This window comes from Talpa europaea (genome assembly GCF_964194135.1).
Source record: "Talpa europaea genome assembly, chromosome: 14".
Lineage (NCBI taxonomy): Eukaryota > Metazoa > Chordata > Mammalia > Eulipotyphla > Talpidae > Talpa > Talpa europaea.
This window is the reverse complement of record NC_140082.1, coordinates 18,362,931-18,389,565: the sequence shown is the minus strand read 5'-3', so window position 1 is coordinate 18,389,565 and position 26,635 is coordinate 18,362,931. Positions and strand designations below refer to the sequence as shown.

The 26,635-nt window shown below is 48.3% G+C and overlaps 1 protein-coding gene across 1 annotated transcript in view; it reads left to right on the top strand.

Moving 5' to 3' along the window:
* MYO18B (myosin XVIIIB) overlaps positions 1–24,350 on the top strand; it is a gene marked incomplete at both ends in the record, with an annotated part of 216,639 nt that extends 192,289 nt beyond the window's left edge. Inside the window, 3 exons of the mRNA XM_084253221.1 lie at positions 7,172–7,216; positions 8,403–8,540; positions 23,141–24,350. Coding sequence (XP_084109347.1) covers positions 7,172–7,216; positions 8,403–8,540; positions 23,141–24,350 — 1,393 coding nt within the window. The remainder of the gene's footprint in view (positions 1–7,171; positions 7,217–8,402; positions 8,541–23,140) is intronic.
* Positions 24,351–26,635: the final 2,285 nt, after the last annotated feature.

Here is a 26,635-nt window from a genome sequence, read left to right as displayed (position 1 = left end):
ACTCAAGAACCCAAAGGTTAATTTCTGTATGTCCCTGAGAAAATTATTCAGCCTCACTGAGTCTCAGTCTCTTCATCTGTAAGATGGGTTAGTATGAAGGAGTAAGTGAAAGTGTACGTCTCCCTGGCACCGTACCTTGTACACGGTGGGGCTCAACAGTCATCAGCTTCATTCATTCATTCATTCAATCCTTACCTGGCAGCAGTTCCATCCCAGACACTATGCCAGGTGTTTGGGTTGTTCCACTTGCCTCTTGTTATTCCTTGTTCTTCATCCAACGAGGCTGCAGGCTATGATGACTTGCAGGGTAGGTAGACAAGGCCTCTGGGAGAGCTGAGACCTGGATGGGAAGAGGGAGGCAGTCACCAGGGTCAGCTCTGCAGAAGAGCAAGTAAGTGCAGAGGAAGCTGCCTGGAAAGCGAGAGGGGCAGCGCGCCTGGTAAGGTCACGGGAGATGGCTCTCCTGTCTTCCTCCTCCACCACGGCCCTCCTCTTCCTCCTCCTGGCTCACCCACTTTTCTTCTGCTTTTGAGATGGCCCCAGAAGCCAGCCTCTGTGGCCCCAGTTCCCTGGAGTGCCCCAGAACCTCAGGCAGGATCGACTTCCTAATTTGTGGGTCCACTGTGAAATGCAAATGTGAGACTTCAAGTTCAAATATTATTCAGAATTTCAAGACAGTGAACAGCAGAGCAGCAAACCCAGCACAGGGCCTCTGGGTATGGGTTACAAGCCCGCGAAGCCAGCCCTGACCCCACAGTGGCTCTTAGGAAGCCTGTCCTAATTCTCAGCAGATCTTGCTCAAAACTAGCTGTCTTGTAACTTGGATTTGAAATTTACAAGCAGCATAGACGTCACTAATAGCATCAGATGGGGTGAGACTGGGGGAAAAAATGCCCACAAAGAAATCTCAACATATTTCAAGGAATTAATATTGTAGCAACCATGTTCTGTGAGCACAGTGCAATGAAACTGGTTATCAACCATGCAAAGACATGCGCAGCTTGCTAGGTTGTTGGGTTTCTGTCCAGAGCAGCCCTGGCTCCTGCCCCCAGGCCAGCCTGCACTCCATTCTGGCAGCTCCACACTGCACCCTCCTCTTAATTGTCTCATCACTTGGGGTAAGAGGGGTAAGAGGTTTAGATTGGAGCCTGAGGGATTCTCCCTGCTTTGCTAGCATCGGGGCAGAGCTGCTGTGGCGAGCCTGGAGGGGCCCTCGGAGGATGCAGGCTCTTGTCTTCAAGGGGCTTGTAGGGGGCAGGAACTGGGCACAGTGCAGGTTTTCTGATCCCATGCAGACCGGGTAAAGGAGGAGTCAGAGTCCTCAGTAGTTTTGCAGGTTTTTTATTTGGGGTTCACCAGGCATATGGCAGGCAGGGGTGCTGGCTGGGGGGCTGGGAGGTTGGCAGGCCTCCCAGCCCCCAGCAAGTCTTCACTCTATCTGGACTCTCTGGCGTTCGTTCTGCTGCTTCTTGGCTTCTGCTTCGGCTTCTACTGCTGCTACTGCGGCTGCTGCTACTGGTGCTGCTGCTGGCGTCCCCGTGACGCCGCCCTTAAAAAGCACAGTCTTAGCCCAGGTGAATCCCACCTACCTATGCCCACACCCTATTCCAGGTGCCCGCCATCGGGCATGCATTCAGGACAAGGATCCATCATCTATCCTGATGGTGGAAGGGCAGAAAAGCCTGACATTTTCTTTACCCTACAGTCCACCCCCTCAGGGTTTTCTGCCATACAGTCTATATATATATACAATTTTCTTATCAAACTTAAACAATGCAGCCATGGCCCACAAAAGCAAATACATCAAATATAACAAAATACAATATAATAAAATACAACAGAACACAAATAAGTCCAGGCAGGGCACCAACCTAGTGCAAAAGACAATTATTGGTACCAGCAGATAAGCCACCAAATCTGCTGCCGAAGGCACTGCTCATATGAGGGAGGGGAAATCACACACGGCATCTGCTATAACACACCAGGAGCTGTCAGGCTTCCTGGCCTTCTCTGGCTGTAGTCTCGGCTACAAGGCACACATAGCATCCACCCCCAGGATGCACTAGCTCTGGGATTGGCAATTTTGTTCTGTTGGGGGTAATTGCCAACCCTCAGGGTTTCTGTCTGCAGTCACTCCAACACTTGGCCTTCACAGCCACCCATGTGACTCGCAGACCCCTGCACTCAAGCCAACCCACTGCACAAGCACATGGGTCAGGGATCCAAACTCTGCATTCGGCTTGGGCTCCACCCCAAGCCACGTTCCCCACCCATCCCCCAAGGACAGGTTCCTCAGCTCCTCACCCTCATTCAAGAATGAGCAGGGCATCACCCACAGGTGATTTTACGAGACTCACAGTTCTTCAGCATACCCAGGCTGCTTAACAGCCGCTTAGGGCTTCTCAACTTAGCATCAGTACCAGCTTTTGCCTTCTTAGTTGGCTTTTCTCCTCCACCTGGCTGCTGGGCATGCACAGGCTGCTTTTGGCCATCAAGGCCCACTGGCCACCCCCAGATTCTCAAAAAAAAAAAATAATAATAACCTGCCAAGGTCCTCCGCCTTCTGGCGGGATTGTCAGTCCAAGATCATCAGTTCATCAGTCTATCAGTCCAAGTCCATCAGTCCATCAGTTCAAGTCCATTGGCCTCTCCCTGCTTCAGCAACGGCCTGCTGCCTCAGGGGTCATTGGCTGGTCCTTTCCGTTTCGTTGGCTGGTCCTTTCCGGTGTCGTTGGCTGGTCCTCTCGGGCGTCTCCTCCATGCGAGGTCTCGTCCCACAGCTCCGGACCGTATCCACCTTCTGTGCCGCCATGGCACCTCCAGTGTCATCACAGGCAGTCTGTTCTCCTTAGTCCCTCCAGGTCTTCGGAGGGCTCCAATACCCGTCTGCATGGATCCTGCCGACTTACGCCAATTGTAGGGGGCAGGAACTGGGCACAGTGCAGGTTTTCTGATCCCATGCAGACCGGGTAAAGGAGGAAAAGCCTGATACCTTTTACCTTACCCTACAGGGCTCTCTCTCCCATCTGGCCCTAAGCCACCCATATGCTGGGGGGGTGCGCTCTGGAGCCTCCCTGGACACGGATGAGGCCCAGCTCTTAGTGGTGGTGAAGAAGTGAGCTCAGCAGCCAGGAACTCGGTAGAGTAGCCACAGCCATCTGCACCGCCCGCCTCTGGGCGTCCCTTATGCAAGAAACTTATTCAAGCTGTTGACTCTGGGGTTAGTGCTCCCACATACAAGGGTCACACACATGGGGGTCAGCAGTAACATGACCTGATGAAATAGGGACCCAGAACCCAGTAACGTGCAAAGGAAACCGGGCGCTGACTCTAGTTCTGCAGGTAAGATGGACAAGGCGGTACCTCAAACTCTAGGAAGAGTCTCCAGCTTTCTTCCCACTTCTGGACGCCTTCAAAGAGCTCTCTGTGCACCTTGTAGTAGTTTCTCAACTGCACGATCTCGGCATCGTGGAGCTGATCCTCGGCATCGAGGAGACTTTCTGTGTAGTCCTCTGCAAGGTATAAACAGGTATAAACAGGTGCGGCAGCGCCACAGCGCCACGGCAGCTTGACGGCGATGTGGGGTTTGCAAATCCACACAACAGATTTGGTGGTGGGTGAACGTGGACTGGCAAAGTCCGTGCTAACCCATTGTAGGGTAAAGAAAATGTCAGGCTTTTCTGCCCTTCCGCCATCAGGATAGATGATGGATCCTTGTCCTGAATGCATGCCTGATGGCGGGCACCTGGAATAGGGTGTGGGCATAGGTAGATGGGATTCACCTGGGCTAAGACTGTGCTTTTAAGGGCTGCGTCACAGGGACGCCAGCAGCAGCAGTAGAAGCAGAAGCCGAGAAGCAGCAGAATGAACTCCAGAGAGCTCAGATAGAGTGAAGACTTGCTGGGGGCTGGGAGGCCTGCCAGCCAGCACCCCTGCCTGCCATATGCCTGGTGAACCCCAATAAAAAACCTGCAAAACCACTGAGGACTCTGACTCCTCCTTTACCCGGTCTGCATGGGATCAGAAAACCTGCACTGTGCCCGTTCCTGCTCTTTACACCCATTCATACTCTTCACGTTTCATTAGACCTGGTCTCATGTTGGGGGGTGGGGAGGGGGTGGACAGAAATTGGGCAGACGAGGCGGGGGGAGTGGACAGACACGGGGAGGGGGCGACACACAGGAAGAGCGAACATGACTTGAATTACACCACTCGGGAGCAGTGGGCATAGAGGAGAGTCCCCCTGCACCTTACGTGGGTTAGGCTCCCTGGGCCGGGTATTGAACTCAGGCCGTAGCAGCAGCGGTAGCACCACGGCACTGAGCCTTAACCCGCTAGGGCGCTGGGGAGGCCCTTCTCACTCCCTGGATTTAAGGCTACTAGTACTTCTCCAGAGGGAGCATCTGCTTTAGGCAATGGTGCGCTGATGTAAGCGCTTAAACTCGGCGTCAGCAGCTGTAGCCCATGTCCTGAGAGGGCAGTGAGGGGTAAACCACGCGCTCTGGCATCTGCTCATTGGGAGCCTGCACTCAAGTGGGCCTCAAGTTTACAGTCAGCATGGCCTGCTAAGCGCTGCCAGCAGGTGCTAACGCGCACTGCGGCTCCTGCCTGAGGGTGCCGACTCGCGTGCGTAGCCAGGAACGGCCGGGCAGTTCTGCCTTCCGTGGCAGGGCCCGGAGACGAGCGTGGACGCCTGTGAAGAGTATGAATGGGTTAGCACGGACTTTGCCAGTCCACGTTCACCCACCACCAAATCTGTTGTGTGGATTTGCAAACCCCACATCGCCGTCAAGCTGCCGTGGCGCTGCCGCACCCGTTTATACCTGTTTTCAGGTTCTTCTCCAAACTGAGCTCTCAATTAGGATTCAAACCCACCCAGAGGAGAGGGAGAGAGAGAGAGAGAGAGAGAGGGAAATAGAGAGAGAGTGGTGCTTCAGCTGGAGGTGAGGTTCTTTGAGAGACTTGTTCAAATTATGAAAAGTCACATTTGCCCATGTTGGGAATTAGATCTGAGTGTAGCAGGCCTTCCAGGCTGGAAACATGGCTACGTGCTCAGAAAGCCAGGTGGTCTGTGCAGCTACATTTAAACCCATGCCGTCCTGCACAGGCCTGCCTTGTGTCTTCAACTGTGGCGTCAACCTTCACAGATTAATGGAGAAGTGCTTTAAGCTGCTCCCCTGGGCCTGGAGCATGCTCATTACTCAAGGAGGGAGGGAGATGTCAGCTGACAGGCAGCCCTGTCTATTTCTGGCTGAGGGTCTGTGGCTCTTCTCTCGCCTGGGCACAGGCTTTGGAGGGGAGAGGCCAATGGATGGCCTCTGACTCTTGGGTCAACTGAGAGTGTAGCCATTCCAGCTGGCCCAATCTGAGATGAATGTTCTAGAAAGGACTCATCTAGTGCTGTGTAAGTTGTACATTTTCCATACCTCCTTTTAACTTGGCTAAAATTAGCTACATTCAGACAAGTTAAAGATCTGCATTTGACCAAAGGCTGCAGCTGCCATTCAGGGCCAGTCTGATGGTTTGACTCATTAGTGGGCCCAGGCTGTGGCCAGACTAAGAAGCTTCCGCTACATAAAAGAAAAGACTTTGAATCTGCCCGCATCCCCTTTCCTCCAGCCCTGGCACCTTCTCATTTTCCATACCCCCTTGAGTAACCTGCGCGCCCCAGGCCTGGAGAAACAGCTTAAAGGATTTCTCCTTTATTCTGTGCAGGTTGATGCCTCATTAAAATATGATGCAGGGCCCTTGTGCAGGATAGCGCAGGTTTAAATGATGCCACATGGATTTCTAAGCACATTTCTAGCCTGGAAGGCCAGGGCAGCCAGCCGGTGGTGCTCACGGAGAGCAGGGGCCTATACTACTTGATCATAGGAAATAATTGTAGTACCTGGCACTCTTTCCCAAGGGCTTGGTGCCAGGCTACATTGTCTTGCATGCATTGTCCTCACCACTACTCTCTGAGGTTTGAGGTTGATACCATTTGGTAATGGAGAAGAAACTGGGACTTAGAGAAGTGAAGGAACTGGACCCAAATCACGCAGTAAGTGATGGGAGCGTGATTTGACCCCATCAGCCATACTTCTAATGATCAAGCTCTCCTGGCCTGTCCAACACACCCCCGCCTCCCCTTTCCTTGTCAAGATGTTTATTCTCTACTGAGTAATTCACCTGTCATTCTGTTGAACTCGCATCTGTCACTGTGATGAGGATGGCGGGGGGGTGCATCTCTGTGTTTTTCCCAGGTAGTGTTTGCATTTAGACTGAAGTTGTGAAGTTGTCTGGCAAAAGTTCACCCTGAAGGAACACAGCAGAAGACATTTAATTAGTGACCTTGTTCATCAGCAATCCCCTGCCCACAAGTGCCTGGCGCCATTTTTTTTGAAAAGCCATATGATCTAATATGAGGTGAAAGAGCAAACCACAGGTGCCTTCTGACTCTTCTCTCTCTACCTGGGGACTTCTGCTTTGACCATGTGTTAGAAGACCAGGTTCTAGTCTTGGCTGCCCGGCCAAGTAGACAGGTCATCTGCCCTTCGTGGGCCCCTGCTAGCCCACTCAACAGATTAAAATCATCGTCATCGTCATCTCCTTCCTCACATCATGCTCATCATCATCTTCATTGTCAGGGACAGGAGATACAGCAGGGAATAGGCAGGCATGCAGCGGCCTCACGGAGCCTACAGCCCACTCTTTTCTCCATATGGTAAAAGAGTCTGTGGTTTTATCATCCAGCACTGGGGACATATTGAACTATCTAACTTCTTTTAGACTGGGAGCAACCACATATTGGCGGTTGCCAGAGGTGAGTAGGGTGGGCGAAATGAGCAAAGGGGGTCAAAAGGTATAACCTCCAGGGATAAAAGAAATGTCATGAGATGTAATGTGCAGCATTATATAATGTGCCTATTGTTATTAATACTGTAGTGTATATTTGAAAGTTGCTAAGAGAATAGATCTTGAAAGTCCTCATCACAAGAAAAAAACCTTAGTGGCTATGTATACAGAAAGACATCAGCATTGTTGAGATTATTTTGCAATATATATGTATTATGTTGTATACCTGTAACTAATACGATGTTTTATGTCAATTATATGTCAAATGGAAAAAAGACTGTTCATTACCAACCCCCAGCAACACAGAGTAACAGAGTTTTGTGCCTCCTTCTAGTGTCCAGACAGCAGTGAACTGTGGCGGCAGTGGCAGGAAAGAGATGTAAGTTAGCCCCCTAAACTGAATCAAGGCAGAGCCCCTCACTCTCTGCATCCAAATTCAGGGGAAACATCCATACCCACTTGGAGAGTTATCAGCAATGTCCATAAGAGTCCTAACTCCATGGTTATATCATCCAGCACTGGGCACATATTGAACTGTCTAACTTCTTTTAGACTGGGAGCCATCCCTGATTTGTCATGCAGCTGTACTCAAACACTTTCAGTGGCTCCCTGTTACCTCAGAATCAACTTTCAGACAGACATTTGAGCCGGATGCATTCTGACCCTTCTCTCTCTACCTGGGGACTTCTACTTTCCATACCATGAAGGCCCTGCCCTTCTATAGCCTCCATACCTGGGTATATGCCTTGGCTCCCACCTAAGATTCCTTTCTCCACTATCTGCATGGCCAAGCCCTAACCTTCAAACAAGATATACCTCAACTTCCTACTTCATGCCTTCCTTCATGTCTCCAAGAAATTAATCATGTTTTGCTCCTTATTTTCTTTACAACCTACCCACTGTCCCCATTATGGCCTTAATGATTTTCTCCTTTACTTTAATGGCTACTTATATAGATGTTTACTCTGCTAAGATGGCTGTCTTAAGGACATGGTCAATGCAGAGTTCATGCTTTTAGCTCTTTCATATATATATATATATATATATATATATATATATATATATATATATATCATGTGTTATTTTTAGAATTGGGATATGAAAATAAAGCCCCTGTCCATAGAGACATCCCAGTTAAGTTGGACAAGGAGTTAAGACATGTTCAATGAACATATCATTTGGTGTTATATTCAGTGCCAAGTCTTACTTCAATATTGGAGATATCTCAACATCTGTATTTGAAGATACATGTTCCCAATGTGCAGTGGCTAGTAGCATGGGCATTAGAATCAGGATTGAGATTTGCACCCCAACTTCATCTCTGTGTAAGTGGATGACCTTATCTAAGACCCAGGTTGACCTCTTCAAATCCTATAACTCTCATTTGGATAATGGGAATAACACTGGCCCCTACCTCTCAGAGATGGAGTTAGAGCACTAAATGAGGTTATGCATGTACCCCATGTAGTGCAATGCCTGATTTACACTAAGGAGCAAATATCTAGTTATTGCTGTCACTGTGGTTGTCATTGTGGTGTTGACGGCATCCTACATTCTGGTTCTAGAGATAACATCTCCAGCCTCGGTTCCCAGCCAGAAAGCAGTCTGCAGTCCTGGTTGAGTTGCACTCTGTCCCTGGCCACAGACACTGTGAGGACGCCCTCTCGACAGTCAGCCATCAGCAGCCATGTCCTTAGCCCCAGGTAAGCATGTGTCCTGTCTGCCTCTTGATAACCAATAGCTTGAAAAGCTTTGAAGATTGCTGTTTGAGTCTTCCATTTCCTCTGTCCCATGCAAGGTCAAGTAGGCCAGTTTGAGACATGACCTGCCACCTCCTAGCTATGTGGCTATGGGTCGATCAGTTGCCCTCTCTGCACCCTCCATGTCTTCATGTGCAAAACAGGAAATAGAGTTGCATTTGCTGCTTCAAATGAGGAGGTGTATGCAGCCCTCCCAAAAGCATGGTTTTCTACATAATTGCAAATAACACAGGGTGAAAACTTTTAAATTGCCATGAATCTGTTATAGTTTCCTTCTGCCTAAGACAAATCCTGCTAGTTTTTCATGTATAGGTGGTTCTGGATTCAATTTTTCTTTATAAAAACATTCCCTGAATTTTTTTTAATAGGGACTAAGTATAAAGATAGGCTGGATAATTCCCACCTAGCTTTGTTTGAATGTCAGGGTTTCCTATTTTCCCTACCACAGAGGGTGGTAAACTCAGTAACAGCCTGAGACAACACCCTCACAATTCCATAGGACTGCAAGGAGGTAGCTCCAACAAATGGGTCTCAGGATTCAACAAATGGGTCTCTTAGTGTTTGACTTAAAATTTGCCTTTTAGTTCCAGTTCTCTCGGTTCATTTTATTTCTCTTTTCAAGGGCGGCCCTCTTGTAATTAGGAGCTAATGGCTATAAATCAGAAATTATGGATTAAGCAGATGCATAATTAAGATGAAATGCACACGGCTTCTGTGATAACAGAAGAAGCAGTGTGATAAAGTAGAAAGAATAATCACAGACTAATGGAACAGACCCAGACAACCCCTTCCTGTCTCGAAACGTGTTTGCTCTGAAGCAGGGGGTTGTTTCTACAAAAAGAAGGGGGTGGAAGTTCACGTTAACCTTTCAGGCATATTCAGCAAATGGCAAATGTCTGGCACATGTCTGTAGACAATCTTAGGCGGAAATAATTGATGGAGAAAATATCAAAGGGAGGCTCCAAGAATGGGGTGCATCTGGGGAGTTAATTAAAGCAAGATTATCTGATTACTGCTCTTAATTAAAAAACAAAGCCCTATACATAGAAACATGCCCTCAGTGAACCCCAAATAATGAAGAATTTTTTCTCCTGATAACCAAACACCTTTGTGTCCCCGCTGGCAGCCAATGTAGAAGGCAGCAGAGGTAGAGCTGGAGGTGGTCAAGGCAGCACCTGAATGCCAATTAACATAATATCCAAGTTACATAATTATAATGATATTAGCTTAGCCCTTGAATGATACCCTAAGTTGTTTGACACCGATTTGGTGCAAGATGAGAGACTACAGTGGTTTCTTACATGGATTGAAGTCAGAACATCTGGATTTCACTATTATATTTGCTCTCTGAAGCTGTAGATTTGGATGTGTTGCTTAACTTCTCTATTCATGTTTCCCCCTGAATAGATCAGGGTTGGCATCAGGGTTAATGACATGATGCACACTTTCTTCTTTGCTCAGAGCACCTAGAAGGAAAATTAACTGTTTTATTAATGTTGGTATTTATTTGATGCCCAGAGGAACCTCAGGAAGTAGACATCATTACCCTTAGGTTAAGGAACAGAAATATGAGACCCAGAGATTAAGGAACAGTGATTCACACATAGTCTTATCTCCACTCCAGTAGCTGTGCATGATGCAGGTGGGTGCTCAGCACCCCCAGCCAGCCTTCTCCAGAGCCTCTTCTCCCTTCCCTTGCCTTTACCCCTACCACATCGATAGGCTTGTCCAGCTGCAGTTCAGAGCAGTGGTGCCTGCATCAAGCACAGCAGTGGGACTGGAAGCAAAAAGGCACTATAAAGCTCTTTGCTTTCTTCATGTTTCTGTCCTTAGGCACACAGTTAGTGCTCAATAAATGTTTGTTTGTTGACTGAATAACTGACCATACTTTGAGGGTAGAGCAGACATATTAACCATCCTTGGTAACAGCTCAGCATTGCCTCTGACTTAGAGAGGGTCAGTAATTTTCTCACTGTCACAAAGCAGATAAGTAGAAGGGCCAGGATTTGAACCCAGTCTTGACTCTCTCTAAAATCTGGTTTATAAGCAGCACTATTTACAATAGCTAAGCTTTGGAAACAACCCAAATGCCCAAAAATAGATGATTGGATCAAGAAGATGTGGTACATATACACCATGGAATATTACTCAGCATTCAAAAAAGATAAACACATGCAATTTGCAGCAACATGGATGGAGCTGGAAGGGATCATGCTCAGCGAAATAAGCCAGAAAGAAAAAGAAAAATACCGAATGGTCTCACTCATAGCAGGAATCTAGAAAACTTAAATAAGGGACCAGGAAAATGAATAACTATAAGAAAGCAAAAATCAAAATCAACAAAAAACTAGGAACCAGAGACACTCTATGGGGGGTAGAGGGTGGGAGGGGAGGGATTGGGGTCGAAATAAGGGGGTTGCAATTGTGCAATTGTATGGGGAATATAAAAATAAAATTTATTATTAAAAAAATAAAAAATAAATAAAATAAAATCTGGTTTATATTTGCCACACTGCTGTGCCTTTCTGATATTTATCCAGGGGATGGATCACTTACCTGGAAAAGTTTACTGGCAAAGAATATTAAAACCACATAAGGATCATTATTTAAAAATTCACTGTCGATCCAAAAGATATTTATTAACTGCCTATTGAGTGCCAGATCCCATGGTGTTAAGCCCTGGAAATTTTGAGTTCTACCCTTGGAATATGTTTACAATTTAAATATTCTAGTACTTCTCTATTGGAAGGGATCCCTGGGATTATTTGTTTGAATTTTCTCATACAGTTGAGGGGAATTGTGGTCTGCTGAGGGAAATCTCTTAACCAGAGGACTGTGCTTACAGGTGCCTTGACTTCCAACTCTTTTTAACTGCACTAGTTTTCTATGAATATTTACCCCCTTCAAGAAATTAAAATATAACTGGGAAAGTATATCTCCTCTTGGCCACCACCCCAATCTCCTTTCCCTTCCCAAACACACCTACCATCTGTGGTGTATATGCATAATGGTGTACAGGCATTATATTTATAAATCTATATACACTTGTCAAAAATATATAGCATATTTGTGGGCTTTTAAAAAAACAAAGTAATTAGATGCTATATTATGTATGTTGTGCTATACGTAAACTCTTACAATGTGCTGCTTTCACTCAATAATAGATCTTATCAGTACCCATCTGTCTGTCACTCTTTTAAATTTCTGCAAAATATCTTAAAGTTATGCCTTTTTTAACAGTAGTCTTCTTGTTTAAATTTTGTTTTCAAGATACTTACTATTAACCTGCAAGTCTTCAGGGATATCCTTAAGCTCATAAGCGAGTGATTCTCTCCATCAAAGAACATTTGCATTTTGAGTTTGACTAGCTACTGCCAGAATCCCCCTAAGTTCTTTCTGCTAGGAGACCATTAGTGTTAAAGTGAGGCTCCTGTATACCTCCCTTCCCCTTTATTACCTGGCACATCACAGGCCTCAATAAATGAGTCTCTTGGACATTTCCAACTTGACTGAGAAAGAAGGTCACTCTAAAAACAGAAGAGAGCGTGAAAGCAGTCTTTTGGGGAAAAAAAAAAAAAAGCATTCCCTGTATTATTTATAAGGGGACATCAACTCAGAAATACACCTAAAGATTTATGATATACAGCCCAGGAGCCGTGCAGCTGCTGCTGATAAATGCAAAATCTTCTGGAGTTGGAGACACTAAATTACCTTCGTGGCCCCCAGACAGGGAGTTTATGGGTGTTGGTGGTAGCAACCTTACTTGGCTCAGGAGTCTTTTTAATGTGGTGCTGTCTGGGACTGGCATGCTCCCCTTGACCCCTCTTCCGTGATGATATCCCTCCTCAATGTAATGACTCCTTCTCAGGATTGAAAAATGAGCAGATGGGCCTCCCCAGTGGCGCAGCGGTTGAGCACTGGGTTGCGAAGCTGCCCGCAGCCTCTGCGGCGCCGGTTCGATCCCCGGCTGCTCCCCGGCCACCGGAGGAGGGTCCCACATGGCGCGCAGACCTCTCCTGCCGCCCGCTGCTCCCCTCAGCAGTGTACTTCGGTCCTTCTGCCTGCTCTGCTCCCCGCTCTGGCTCTGGTGAACTCTCTCACCCTCCCGCACTTCTGACTGTACCCAGTGCATGTATAAACAAAACAAACAAACAAACAAACAAATAAATAAAAAAAAAACATGCCTCTAAAAAAAAAAAAAAAAAAAAAAAAAAAAGAAAAATGAGCAGATGTAGAATGGTCACTGAGAGTCTGGTGCCAAATTGGTGTTTAAAAAGCAGGTGCAGAAGCTTCCTTGTCTCCTTGACCCAGCCTACACCAGGTGATGCTTTCCCTGGACCGATAGGACCAGGGAAAACTACAACCAAGTCATGTGCTTATGTGCCAATGACTGTAGGATTGGGCTAGACTCACAGCAGAGAATCATGAGCACAACAGAGAATCTCTTGGCAATGAAAGTGGAGTTTCAAATAACTTGGTTTTTAAATATGTTGCATTTAAAGTGTTTGGGGCCATACAAGTGGGACCACCCCCACTTGTTTTTTGTTGTTTTTTTTTTTTAAAGATTTATTTATTTATACAAGCACTGGGTACAGTCAGAAGCGCGGGAGGGTGAGGGGAGCAGTGGGTGTGGAGGAAAGGTCTGCACGTCATGTGGGACCCTCGCCCAGAGGCCGGGGATCAAACCAGCACTGCAGAGGCTTCAGGTAGCTTCACAGCTCAGCGCTCAACCACTGCACCACCAGGGAGGCCCCACCCCACTTGTTTTTTCCTCATAGTTTCCTTAGGTCAGAAGTCTGGGCCAGGGTGACTCAACTAGACCCTCTGATTAGACCCTCACAAGCCCAAAGTAATGAGTTTGTCACAAGTATGTATAAAACCATTTGAAATGATCACTGACAGTTCAGAACATTGGCCAGCCTGGGCTTGGATCTGGGGGCTCTGAGGGAGAATCAGCTTTCAGACTCATTTAACTTGTTTGTCCAGAGATTCAAAACCCTGGCCAGGATCTACAGAGATGCCAGAATATCTTTTCATAACATAATAGTCAAGATTCTTTGGGGGTGCAGGTGATATAGAACCCAACTCAACCTGGCTTGTTCAAAAAGAAAAATGTATTATCTCATGCAACTTGGAAAACAAAGGTAGATAGAAATTCAGACATTATCAGATCCAGGGGTACTAAAAGCATCACAGGATTGTAATCCCTTAGCAAGGTCTCTGCTCCTTTCTGAGACAGCAAGATGGTGGCCAACATCCACGCTCATGCCTCCAGCATCCTGAGTCCAACAGTAAAGAGGGCTTCTCTCTTCACAAAAATCCCTGAGCCTAACTTGGATTGACCCAAAGTGAGTCGTCACGTGCCTGTCACTGAACCAGTTAGAATAAGCAAAGAATGAAGGAGTCTCTGACCTAGCTCTAGGAGGGTTATTCCCACCCAAGACATGGAAACCCTGGGGGAGAAGGGACTTCTCCAAAGGGCAAAGGTTGCCTTCCTTGAAGCAGGAGAATAAAACTGGGTAGATTAAAAAAAAAAAAAGCACAGCAAATGTTCCCTACCAAGAGGAAGGTTGAATTATGACAGTAGGAAAGATTATGCAGAAAATGAAGAGTGAGCGAGAGCATATTAATGTTTGAGGTCCCATTTGGTAGTCTTGAGAAGCCCAAACAAAATTGTGTGTATCCTGGACAGAGACTATTTATCCCTAAATTTCAATGACTGATCTATCACCACGTAATTAGTGATACTGTGATTTGAATTTATTGCCAAACATGGCTCTCCACTGTTGCTATTGGACGAGTACCATATTGCAGTGTGAGCGTGGAGATTATTGTATAAATTATTCTCACTCACATAATCATCGTGATTTTAATTACTGTGTAATCTTCGCTAATTACTGTTGTATGTATCATTTGCTTTGGTGCCGATTTAACGATTTAACACAACTGCTTTTCGTCTGGCTAAAAGATGGTATTACAACTTCTCCTTTTTCTGGGGAAAATTTGCTTTCTGTAAACATTTGCAGGCCCATGCCCTTGGCTTGTGGATCTTGGTTTAAAAGAAAATGATTTAGACATCACCACCCACCTTTTGCCCCCGCTTCTTATTTGAGATGAGGCTGGCTTGAATTAGTAAAAAGATCTAAATTATAGGGTATGTTTTAAAAATAAAGTTGTATTACTTTAAAGGAAATGCAATTACTCTACTGCAGAAGTGAAGCCAAGGACAGGTCACGTGAGACTTGCTTAAATGTTTAGATAAGACTCCTTTGTAATTAGTTCATTAATTATGTAAATGTGAATGGATGGTACTTAGCATTAAAAACAGCTTGTTCTCAAAGTAGGTTAAGCATCCACAGCTAATCTTATTTCAATAGTACATTTATTTACGGGTCTCTCCAGTCTCAGAACCAGAGCTCAGGATCATTTTAATCCATCCTGAATATACTTAATGAATGAGCCTCTCATAAATAGTTTTATGTCTTCCTAGGACAAAAGGATTCTTTTCAGTTTTATTGGTATTAGGAAGATGAGTGGAAAAGATGTTAAATCTGAAAGCATGGAAATGTTCAATGCAAACACATTAACTGTGGGCCCAGAGCCTGAACAAATGAAGCAGAATTCTCTCTCTGTCCAAGATTCATCCTCCAGCCACCACTGCTCCTGGCAGGTTTCTGTGGGAAGGCTGCAGGCTAGAACTAGATTTGCTGACCTTTAGGACGTTTGAGGCTCTCCTGAGTTTGTCACAAGTATGTATAAAACCATTTGAAATGAAATGTTCAGGACATTCTTTTACAATAGAATCTGTGCTAGTCTGTCATAGCTGGAAACTGAGACAGGTCTTTTATTACTCCTTTGTTAAGGAAACATTTTTTGCTTAGTTTCCATGCCGAAGAAGACATAAAGACTCACTCATTTCTCTCCATTCTTAATTTGATGAGTCTTAGAATCTGTAAGTTTCTTGAAGGCAAGGGGTATTCATTTGTGTTAATGGCATTTGGCGCCATGCCAATAAATGATTCTAGAGAGATGGGTGGGTGGTTGGGTGGGTAGATGGGTGGATAATTTCCATCCACTTAAAACTGAAATCTCGTGAGGAAACTGGGAGCTTGTATGAGTAAGTTTGAGATTTTACGTGGTGATTGCCAGGTACCATGCTCAGCTTGAGGCAGTGTCTGTGCGTGGATGTCCAATGCATGCCTTCACTTTCCATGCACAGACATGTTCTGAACTGTCAATGATATGTAAAGTGATCAAAATGTATGTAATTACTTTACAGACCTTTTTTTTTTATTTCAAGAAGGATCCTATTAGGGATACTGACTGCATTTGTTTTCTCTTTCATTTAAAAAAAAATCATGGACCATTTTTAAGAGAAATTTGGACGTATAGAAAAATTGAGTGAAAATGACAGAACACCTCTAAGTACCCCCATCTTCCCACAGTTTCTTCTATTATTATTCTGTTATTAATATCTCCTCTTCTATTAGTCTGTGGTCTCCTTTAATCTAGAATGGTTCCCTAACTTTCATCCCCTCCAATGAAATGGATTTTGGGGGAGAATTCCAGGGATGATTCTGATAGGCAACTCTCTTCAACAACTATTGGTCCTCGAGCCTGGTAGCTGGTAAGAATGTATGCGTGAGGCCAGAACAAATTCTGCTGACCCACAGAAAGTACGCAGGCAGACATTTGGTGAGGGCAGTTCACTGGGTTGTCATTAAAACGTGTCAAGGACCCAGCACTTACTTCAGAAGAGACAGCAAACAAGTCTTGAGAGTGATCTTATCTCATAAAAATGACTGTAAGGAATCAAGTCTCTTTATAGTTCCTGGAGTCAAGTCTCCACTCCTTCAGACCAGGCTTCAGACTCTTGCTCATTACATCACCTCCTCCTCCGCTGCAGTAGAGTCTGTGTCCCTGGTTACCCCACTCTGGCTTCCTCTCTACTTAGTTGTTCCTTCTAGCTGGGTAGAGTTTCTAAGTCTTGGCTTCCTTGCCTGTGAGATTTAGCTCTCAGCCCTCACTTGTCAAGGCTTTTGCGCTTGATGAGCTAAATAGAGAGGATCTTCTCCTTCTGCTTGTTGTGTCATCTCTGACCCCTCACCCCCACCCAATTTCTACCCCTCCTTCCAAGTACCCACTTCAACCCCACCTCTTGCAGAATGGCCTTGCACCAAACTCAAGCACCGGCTGCCTCCTTGACAACCTCAGGCTGTGCTCACAGCCCATGCTTCACAGTTTACCTGGAATTTCTTGTACTGCTGACACCTTTCCATGGGTTTGTCCAGTTTTCACACCTCTGCTATGCCCTCCAGGAAGGGAAGGACCCCCATCTTCTACAGCTATGAGCTCAGCTAGGAATGTACATAGACAGGCCAAGGTAAGAGCCTTGGGTCTGCTACTTCCTCTGAGAGCCTATTTGCCTCTCTGAGCCTCAGTTACTTTATCTGTAAAGCAGGACAACACAGGCCAATAAAGAGCAGTAGAGCAGGGCAGTCAGGAGGCGTGGATCCCAGAGTTGGATCCCTTGGTTTAAGCCCACGTGCTCCCATTTATTACATGACAAATTACTTATACTTTCTGAGCCTCATTTGTGAAATGGGAAGGTTACAGTATTGTGAAGACTACTGTGAAGATAAAATTGGTAATGTCTGCAAAGCCTAAAGGCACAATATGTGGTAGCTCTTATTATATAGAATTCACTTCTGCAAGATAGGGCTTAAATGTCTCACGTTCCCTACCACATCTTGCAGTTTTGGACCCAATGTCGACTTTAATTACTGACTATCAATTGTTGTGTTGGACGTGGCTACAATCCTTCAGGCCCTCTTAAAGGGACATCTGGTTTCCCATCCCAGGCTTCACCAGTATTAAAGAACACCGATACATTTTTAATTTCCTCTTCAATTCCAGAGTGTGGATGAAGAATGGGGATGACAGCATGTCTTTGGGAATGATTCATGGTGTCATTAAATCTGCATCGAGTTTCCTGTAGCTACAGTTGGCCCAGGTCCTGCCCAGACTGAGATCTGGGAATTATGTTTCTTGCTGTGTGATCCTGTCTACTACCAGTGTCTCCACCAGCTCCTTGACTGGGACCTCACTTCTTTGTTCATTATGCTCAGTGGATTTTGAAAAATAGAGAAGTGTAGGTGTGAGTTCAGCTGGTTGTGGTTTCCATCCAGCCTTCTACCCAAAAGGTTTGTGATATAGTGGGAAGAAAAATGGTGAGCATCAGATCTGGCCAACCGGGGTTCAAATCCAGGCCTCCCACCTGGGAATGTGACCTTGAGCAAATTCCTCCATTTCTTCATCTGCAAGATGGGTTGGTGGGTCTGACGCTGGTGAGATGAGGCACATGAAATACACACATACATGGATGCATCTCTCACTCTTCCCCAGGATCCGTGGGGCACCACTACTATGGTAGACACTAGACACAAAGTGATGGCGCCTCATTTGTAAGACAGCCTGACTTGTGGTCTAGACCAGAGACACCTGTCTCAGCAGCTGCCTCCACCTGAGGCCGTTCTGACCACTCTGCATCTGCATCCTTGCCCTGACCTGCTGGAAACAGAAGCATACATAGGAATTGCTTCTTCCTGAATGCCTGCCCTCACTCTGGCACCTTCTCTAGTCCTAGTGGAAGGGATCATTAAAGACAAGTAATTGAAAAAGGATTAAGGTATTTAAACTCACTATCAGAAACATTTTGAAATGAGTAGGTGTAACACTTAACCGCACCAGCCTGTGCCCTGCATGAGTGATGGGTGCAGGAGAGGTGTAGCTGGGGGTACTCATGGGTATTGACTATATCTACCATATATAGCAGTTCAGATTCCTCACAAAACCCTATAAGATAGGGCATCACGTGCCCCCTCTCAAAGCCAAGCAAGGTCACACAGCACAAGATACATAGGAAGGGACAGAACCAGGATTTGAGTCCAGGCCTGTCTGCTTTTGAAACCTGTTTTCTTAACTTTGCAGGTAAAAGAAAGTAAAAATTGCAGTACTACCAGATGCCCATACCCTAGCTTAGCTAGTAAACCTTCAGAAATTTCAGCCACCAACATTTAGGGCATTTTCATATGTGTTTTCTTGTTTGTCAATTCATTAAATAAGCATTTATTGGATACTTAACTGTGTGGCAGGGACTAAAGCTTCATTCATTCATCACACATCCTTAATGAGTACCTACTATATGCCAATGCCTTAGCATTGCACTCATTCAATCAATACGTGTTTATTGAGCACTTACTTTATGCTGAGATACCTCCTAGGCACTGGGGTATAGTGGTGAATATAACAGACAAAATCCCCAACCCTCCTGCTCTCTTGCCTCCAGACATTGCATGGTTGATCTCATTCCCCCGTTTTACAGCTGAGGAAAGAGACCTGAAGGCTCCAAGTGGTAAGTGTTAACTGGATGCAGTAGAACAGGAAACACTATTACACTGTATCACATCACAGGGCTGAGAGGAGGTTTCCACAGAAGGTGCTGCTGGCTGTAGGGTCAACTAACCTGGGGTTATAACCTCTGCCACTTCCACCTGCGTGTGCTGGCAGAAGTCACCATTGGCACCTCCCAGGGTTGCTATAGGGGTTATAAATGAGTGTGCCATTTGGCTCCGCAAGGGAGGAAGCCCATCAACTAATTCTCTCTTGTATCAATGGTACCCAGCTCAGTGCCTGGCACACAGTAGGTGCTCAGCTATGGGCAGCCCACTGACTACCCCTTCATTAATTATGGGGACAGCCCAGCACCTGTGTGGCAGGATGTGCAGGGGTGCCCACTGACTCCTCACAGCAGCAGGTGGGTGTGCCAGCTAGCCCTTCCATTTTGGTGAGACAAAGGGACAGATCACAGAACTGTCCAAGATTTTTCTGGAGTCTCTCCTTAGGGAATGGCAGTGCCCCCACCTAGCATTTATCCACACCTATCCCCCAATGATTTGGAGAAGCTTCTATCCATCATCCCTCACCATGGCCAAGGCGCAGTGATAGCTTGATTACCAGCCATCCATCCATCATGCAATACCGACATAAAGGAGTTCTATCTGAGTCAAGACATCCCGTGAGGACAGTTAAAAAAAAATGATCCTTCCAGGCCTCTGGACAAAGACAGAAGATGTGTTTGAAATGTCCAAGGCTGGACAGAAAAGGAGACGATTGTCCTGCTCAGGCAGCAGGGCCAGACCCTTGTCTTGAAGCCTACAGGAGAGTGTCTGGATGCAGAGTAAAGTTTGCAGTCTCCACCCAGAAGAGTGCAGGCCACAAACGCCATCCTCTGAGTGGTAACTAAGACAGGAAATAGAAAAAGACTTGAGAAGTGGGTGGGTTTCTGAATAGTATCCCGGAAAGTGAATACTTACTTCATTCCTTTTCCTCCCTTCCCGTTTGCCCATCGCTTCCCTTTGTCCCTTGCTTGAACCACCCCCCTTCCAGCCCCAAAGAGTCTGTATACCATTTGTGTTGTGTTCCTGTTTCAAGCCCACCCACTGAGGTCCCAAAGGCCCCAGACCTTTCCAGAAAGATGGGACCCAGTTCACTCTCCTCACATCAGGTCCTTGGGCTCCTGGGCAGAGCTCCAGGGGTCACTCTTTGGCGGCAACCAGGCTGGGGCCTGGCTAAGCTGCTCTGGCTTGCACACCTGTGGGAGCACAGCTCTCAGTGGGGCCCCATGGCCTGGGCTTAGAGAGCCTGTGCCCTCTGCCCTGGACACCAGCACTCACAGGCTGGTGCCCCAGACCTCCACTTCTGGGTGCTGGTGACTCCATGTGCCCCCCCAGACTGTCAACGATGCACGCAGGTCCTCAGCTGCCAGCCGGGCCCTGCCTGTGTCCTCCAGCCCCTGTCTTTGCCCTCACTGGCCTCTCCCTGCCCCGGGGACCAACACCCCTGGCGCCTCTTCCTCACAACCTCCTGGTCTTGTTCCCACTTCAGCTTCTGTCCTCTTTGTCCTTCTCCCCACTTCCCCTTGCATCTGCTTCTCTCACTCCACCCGCTTCCTCTCCCTCATGGAGTTGATTCTCAACGTGGCTCCATTAGATCCAGCAACATACACTGAGCATGGCCCAGCTGCCCCAGTCAGAGGGCAGGAACGCGAGCCACCCCCAGCTCTCCTCCCTTACCCGGGCCGCACCTGGCACCACAGTGGGCACGGGAGGTGGAGCTGGGGGAGCAGCATGGCAGGGTCTGGGAAGATCCGGAGACCAAGCCGGATGCTGCCACCATCCCCACATGGCGGGCGACAGCTGAGACCGAGCGACAGAGCGCACGAAACACATTCATCACGCCGCCTCCTTTCAGGGCAGAGACAGGACGGAAATGACTTTTGTCAGCTCTGAGCTGTTTATTGAAAAAATAAGAAAAGAAAGGAGTGCGAATGCCATCTTCCCCTGGATTAGGGCAGCGCTTCCAAGGCGATGATGCTGACAAACACACCTTCGGGTAATCACAAAGGAGCACCAGCCTCTCCCCGGCCGCGTCCAGCGTGACTGAGATGGAAGATGACAGCCACAGGCTGGGAAGCGAGGCCGTTGCTCGGAGCCCACCGCCAGACTCCGTGATCGCCTGTGCACACTGCCCCTGCCTATGAACGTGAGGCTCAAAGTCACCTGCCCACTCTGCCTTCTGCTCCCTGCTCGTGGAACATCGGTGGAAGCTCATTGAGTCCAGCAGTGCTTAGGTCTGGGAATTCAAAGATTATTAGCAATGATAATGATGGCCATTAATGGCTAATTATTAATGATTGATAGCCATTAATTATCAGTTATTAATTATTCATCATGATTCTTAAAGCTCATCATGACCAGGCACTGTGCCAAGACTTTTCTCTCCTTCCAGGGCTGTCCCAGGAGGTGGCGGGGGGGGGGGGGGGGGGCAGCGGGGCATGGGCATGTGGCAGAAGCTGGGCCTGTCCCCAGGCCTGAGGGTCTGCAGCAGAGTGAGTGCCTGCCCTTAGCTCAGTTCCAACAGGGGAGGTTGGGGAGGGAGCAGGGAGCCCAATCCCCAGGAGCAGGGCTGAGGAGGGTGAGAGGAGTGGGTGATGGAAGTAGCTTGTCACACCCCAATCTCAGGGTCTACCAGGTGGCCTGCCATCACCCCCCAACTCCACCTGGCTGACGTGAGCATAAGGTTAAACCTTGGAGTATAGCTGGGCCTGTGCCCACCCCTCAGGGAGCCCTTTCACAGGGCATCATTTCCACAAGGACCTCCCTCAGGTCTTCATTCTGGGGGCTTATAGGATGGGGAAGCTCTGGTGCCCCAGAACTCAAGAAGAGAACCTAGAAAAGATCCCTCTGTCCTGTCTTTGGGCGTCACTGCCAGGAGCCTTTGACTTGGCTTCCTTCCCAGATTCCAAAGCCCCTTGGGTCATCGTGGTTCATTCCTTTTCTTTTCAAATGCACTGTGCTGTGTGATGGGGGCGGGGAGGGGGTGGTGGTTGGTGGCAATGGTGATATCAAGCTGCAGTGAGCCAGAAAGCTTCTTCAGATTTCTGGACCAGAATCCTTCCTCGGATTCCTGGACTAGAATCCCAGCCATCCTTGTGAGTAGAGGCTGAATCCTACCACAAATGGTCCTGTTGTTACAGTTAGAGCAGAGATGCAGAGAGATGGCTGCAGACCTGCATCTCCCTGGCTCCGGAACCCCCAGCTCCCAGCTTGTCAGCAGTACCTGAACTCTGACATTTGGCACCCTCCTGATTTTTTAATAAATGACAACTTAGCTGGTGGGCAGGAAGGGGGTAGTTTCTCTTAGAGAGAGCACAAATAGATTTTATTTATTAAAAGATGGTTGATGGACTCCAGTCTCTCTCCCTTAAATGGTGCCCTTTATTTTACAGCCTATCATTTCAGTCCCTGGGAGGTTCCTACTTTTCAAAGGGAAAGTGTCTGGCTCAGCTGCTGCAGAGTGCCGCTGCAGCAAAGCCAAGCCTGTAGTCCCAGAATAGAAACCGTCTGTCCTCTATAGAGGCTTGGTTCAAGTCGATTTCATGTCTGTCTTTCCTTTGGGGGCAAAGTTTATACCCCATCCACCCCATGAGACACTGGGGCATCATGAGCGTGTCATTGAGGCCCATGTTTCAATCATCAACTTTCAGAAGCCCTGTTTGGTGGGCCTGTCCTCTGGACCTGGTCTTAAATAAGTAACCTCCATGGGGTCCCCCTGAGGGTCCTCCTTGTGTCTTCAAGAAGCAGGTTACTTATTTCACAGTCGGCTTGGATGATAGGTGCTATCATGTCAGATGTGATGCCTCATAAATCCAAGTCATCCGTCCTGGCTGCAGTTTTAATCTACTCAAACGTACTTAGCTGGGTTTAATTATAGACAGAAATTGCATTTCAGAAAGCAACAAGAAATCATTTACATGGCTTGAATTTGTGCATTAAATCACACGGTTCATTTGAGAGTGCGGTAGGAATGGCATTTCCAAAGAAAAATAATATTCGCGCCTGTGCTTAGTGGCTCTCACACCAATTGCACAAATTGTATGAATTGCACAATTTCCACTGACTGCATTTTTCTCCTTGGCGCAGGATGAGCGAGGAGGCTGGCGATGCTGAGAGGACCCGGCCGACGTCTGCACAGAGCGGGGCCAGGGATGTGCGCAGCAAAGTCTCGGGGGACGAGTCCACGTCTCCCCTCTCGCTCTGCCGCCCAAAGTACTGCCATTCCAGGGATGGTGAAGCGTGTGGCCCCTTGGGAAAGCCCACCGAGAGAGCAGGAACTCCATGTTCTTCCCTGGCTTCTCAAAGGACAGACATGTCCCCGCCGTCCAGGGAAAAGCTGCCGAGTCCTTCAGCGGCCCTGTCAGAGTTCGTGGAAGGGCTTCGAAGGAAGAGAGCCCAGAAAGCCTCAGGCTCGCCTCTGAGCCTGGAGGACTGGCCCACACTCCCCATCTACCAGACCACCAGGGCATCCACGCTGAGGAGGGCCAGGGCAGGCAGTGATCAGGGGGACCTCTCCCCAAGGTCTGGGGCAAAATCACCCCTGGAAACAGAGGGCGCCACGGGGGATTCAGCCGGCCTCCTGCGGTCCTCCAGCCTGAGATGCATCTCTTTGGAGAACATGGGGGGCACCAGCCCACCCCCAGAGAAGCTCAAGACCCGGTTCAGTTCCTGTGAGTCCCTCTTACAGTTGGGGCCGAGCTTGGGGAGAAAACTGAGCTCCCCGACCACGTCCAGGGACAAGTTATTGTCCCCAACACTGTGTCCTCGGAGGCGCTGCCTGGAGTCCTCGCTGGATGATGCAGGCTGTCCCGACCTCGGGAAGGAGCCGCTTGTCTTCCAGAACCGCCAGTTCGCCCACCTCATGGAGGAACCTCTGGACAGCGACCCGTTTAGCTGGAAGCTCCCCAGCCTCAACTACGAACGCAAGACCAAAGTGGATTTCGACGACTTCCTCCCTGCCATCCGGAAGCCAGAGATGCCTACGTCTTTGGCAGGAGCAGCCAAAGATGGACAAGACAGTTTGCAGCACCCAGGCGTCCACTTTGAGATAGAAGATGCGGACCGGACCTTCCTCTCAGGGATCAAGACCATTTTGAAAAAGACGCCTGAGGCCACCTCCGACTCCGACTCCTCCTCCAGCTCCTTCAAGAGCGCAGACAGCATCAAGAGCCGGCCCCGGATCCCTCGCCCGGAGGGTGATGGTGGTGAGCGAGCAGCCTTCGAGAACAGAGAGCCGGGAGCAGGGAGGAAAGACGAGGATGTTGAGAGCATAATGAAGAAGTATCTCCAGAAGTAGGAGGCTGCCCAGGTAAATCCCCAGGCCAGACTGGGACGGTACATCTCAGGGACTGAAAGCCAGCGAGAGCGCGGACGCAGGAGGTCTGGCAGCCTGGAAGGAGCCACAGCTGCTACTGTCTTAAATGCTGTGACTCATTTTTCTAGAGACAAGTGTTTTTAGAAGTGTTAGCTGCAATACTGTGTGGCTGAATGCAATACTGTGTGGCTGAATACCAGAAGCCCTGTGCTCGGGACCGCCTGTTTCTTTGCATTGAACATGTAGACCCATCGGAAAGCAAAGAGGGTCCGTGAGACAGGGCAAAAGAAGGTGCTGGACTTATAAAATTCCCCCACCCTAGGAGCCAACTCTTGCTTTAAATATACAGAGAGAAATTGAGGATGAAATGGGGATGGAGGGACAGGGGTTTGAGAAAGGAGGGACCGAGTACAAAGGTCACAGAGCAGCCCTTTGGGGGAAGCAGCCCTTCTCCCGGCCTTCTTGCTACTCCCAGTCCTAATCCTGGCATCTCTGGAATAAAGGTAGGAAGAGGAATTCTTTGCAAATAATGGCTTAGTTTATAGAGTGTCTATCAGGTAGTCACTCAGTACCCACAGCGACCCCAAGAGGTGGTTTGGGCTATTTACTCCCATTTTACAGCTCGACAAACTGAGAATCAAAAGTGTTCAGCCCCTTGTGCTGGGATTGGCATTCCACAATCCTCACTGTCTGGATAATACACTGTGGTATTAGGTGCCTACTCCAGGCCCCTTCCTGAGCAACCTCACATTGATGGAGCTGGATCATTAGGTAGGCTGCCTCCATGGAGCCTCAAGACTGAGGTAGAAACAAATCTGAAGGGGTGTTGGAACTCACAGCCTCAGTGTTGAGCAAGTGAGGGTAACCTCAAGATCAAGGTCGCTCGTCAACCCAAGCCACCCTGACTCACAGTTCAGTGCTCTTTGCTCTGAGGCAGTGCTGCCCCCACAGCCCTTCCAGGCACCAGGCATTCCGCCTGAGGCTCCCTGCTGACACACTAAGCCCTTCAGAGGGAGGTGTGGAACATGCCTCAGGGTTCAGACACACTGCAGACCCAGCCCAGTAACCCCGCTGCCTTCACAACTCCCTGTGCTGAATCTCACAACGTGTGGCAGCTCTAGGCTGTGGGTGCTCAGCCCACACCTTGCCTCAGCCCACACCTTGCCTCAGCCCCCAGCCCTCCTTCCAGCAGCCTCCAAGACAAATACCCTGGGCTTCTAAAGACCTGTTTCCTCGAGAGGCACCCCCAGCCCATCAAAAAGCCATTGCCACTTCCATGGAGATGGGCTTGGACTGTATTAGAGCAAATTAATTTGACTTAACATGGCCTTCTTTCTGCTCTCAATTACCGAGCAGAGATCTGATACTCATTTACATTATTATGCTCTCGGGGGGACACACAGGCAGTTTCAAAGGCCAAGTAAAGGGCACACGTCCACGAGGGGAAGGTCCTTAGCAGAAGGCATCACAGAACATCTTGTCTCTGCCACCTCTTTCACTCGCGGCCCCCGCCCCTCGCAGCCGTGCTCACCCGCTAAGAGCACTGCCTCCCCTCGACGTCCACGCTGGAGTCATGAACTAAACAAACAGTACAGCCCCACTCCCCGCGAGGCACGCATAGATGGGGTTTGGAACCAAATTGGCCCCCAAAGCTCAGTTCTGCCTTAGAACTGTCCTTGCAACAAAAGCCACACAGCCTTGCCAAGCCTGTGTCCTCAGCTGGGAAGTGAGGATAAAAATATAACTACCCAAAGTAACATCGGGTGTTGGATGTGAGAAGTGAATTTGAGGTCCTGGCACAGAGCCTGGCACCCAGTGGCTTCAGCAAACACCACTTACCCGGCACTTGGAGGTTTTGGCCCTTTAGAACTCTGTGCCAAGTTTGCCCCCACTCGTTTCCCTCTGGCGCCTACACCCCTTCTTTCTTCCTGGCTTCTCCGCAGTAATGTCACCTGGGGAGAAGAGGCTCCAGGGCCTCTGCCCCCCTCTCTCTCCCCATCAAAGGGTACTCTTCTGCTTAGACCTGCGTTTGTTTGCAGCCTCCGGAGATGCACTACCCTCGAAGACTTCGGACTCCACAACTGTCTGGAGAGAGACAAGCAGGCCAGACCTCCGCTGGGGCCCTCAGTCCAGAGCAGCTAGCTGAGCCGCCCTCCAGAGGCCGGAGGAGCCCAGCAGAGGCACATCCGCAGGGATGTGCTCCCGGAGTGCTTGGTCTGTACAAAATAAAGTGTTGGCTCCCTGTCACCCATGCCCTCTCTGTTCTG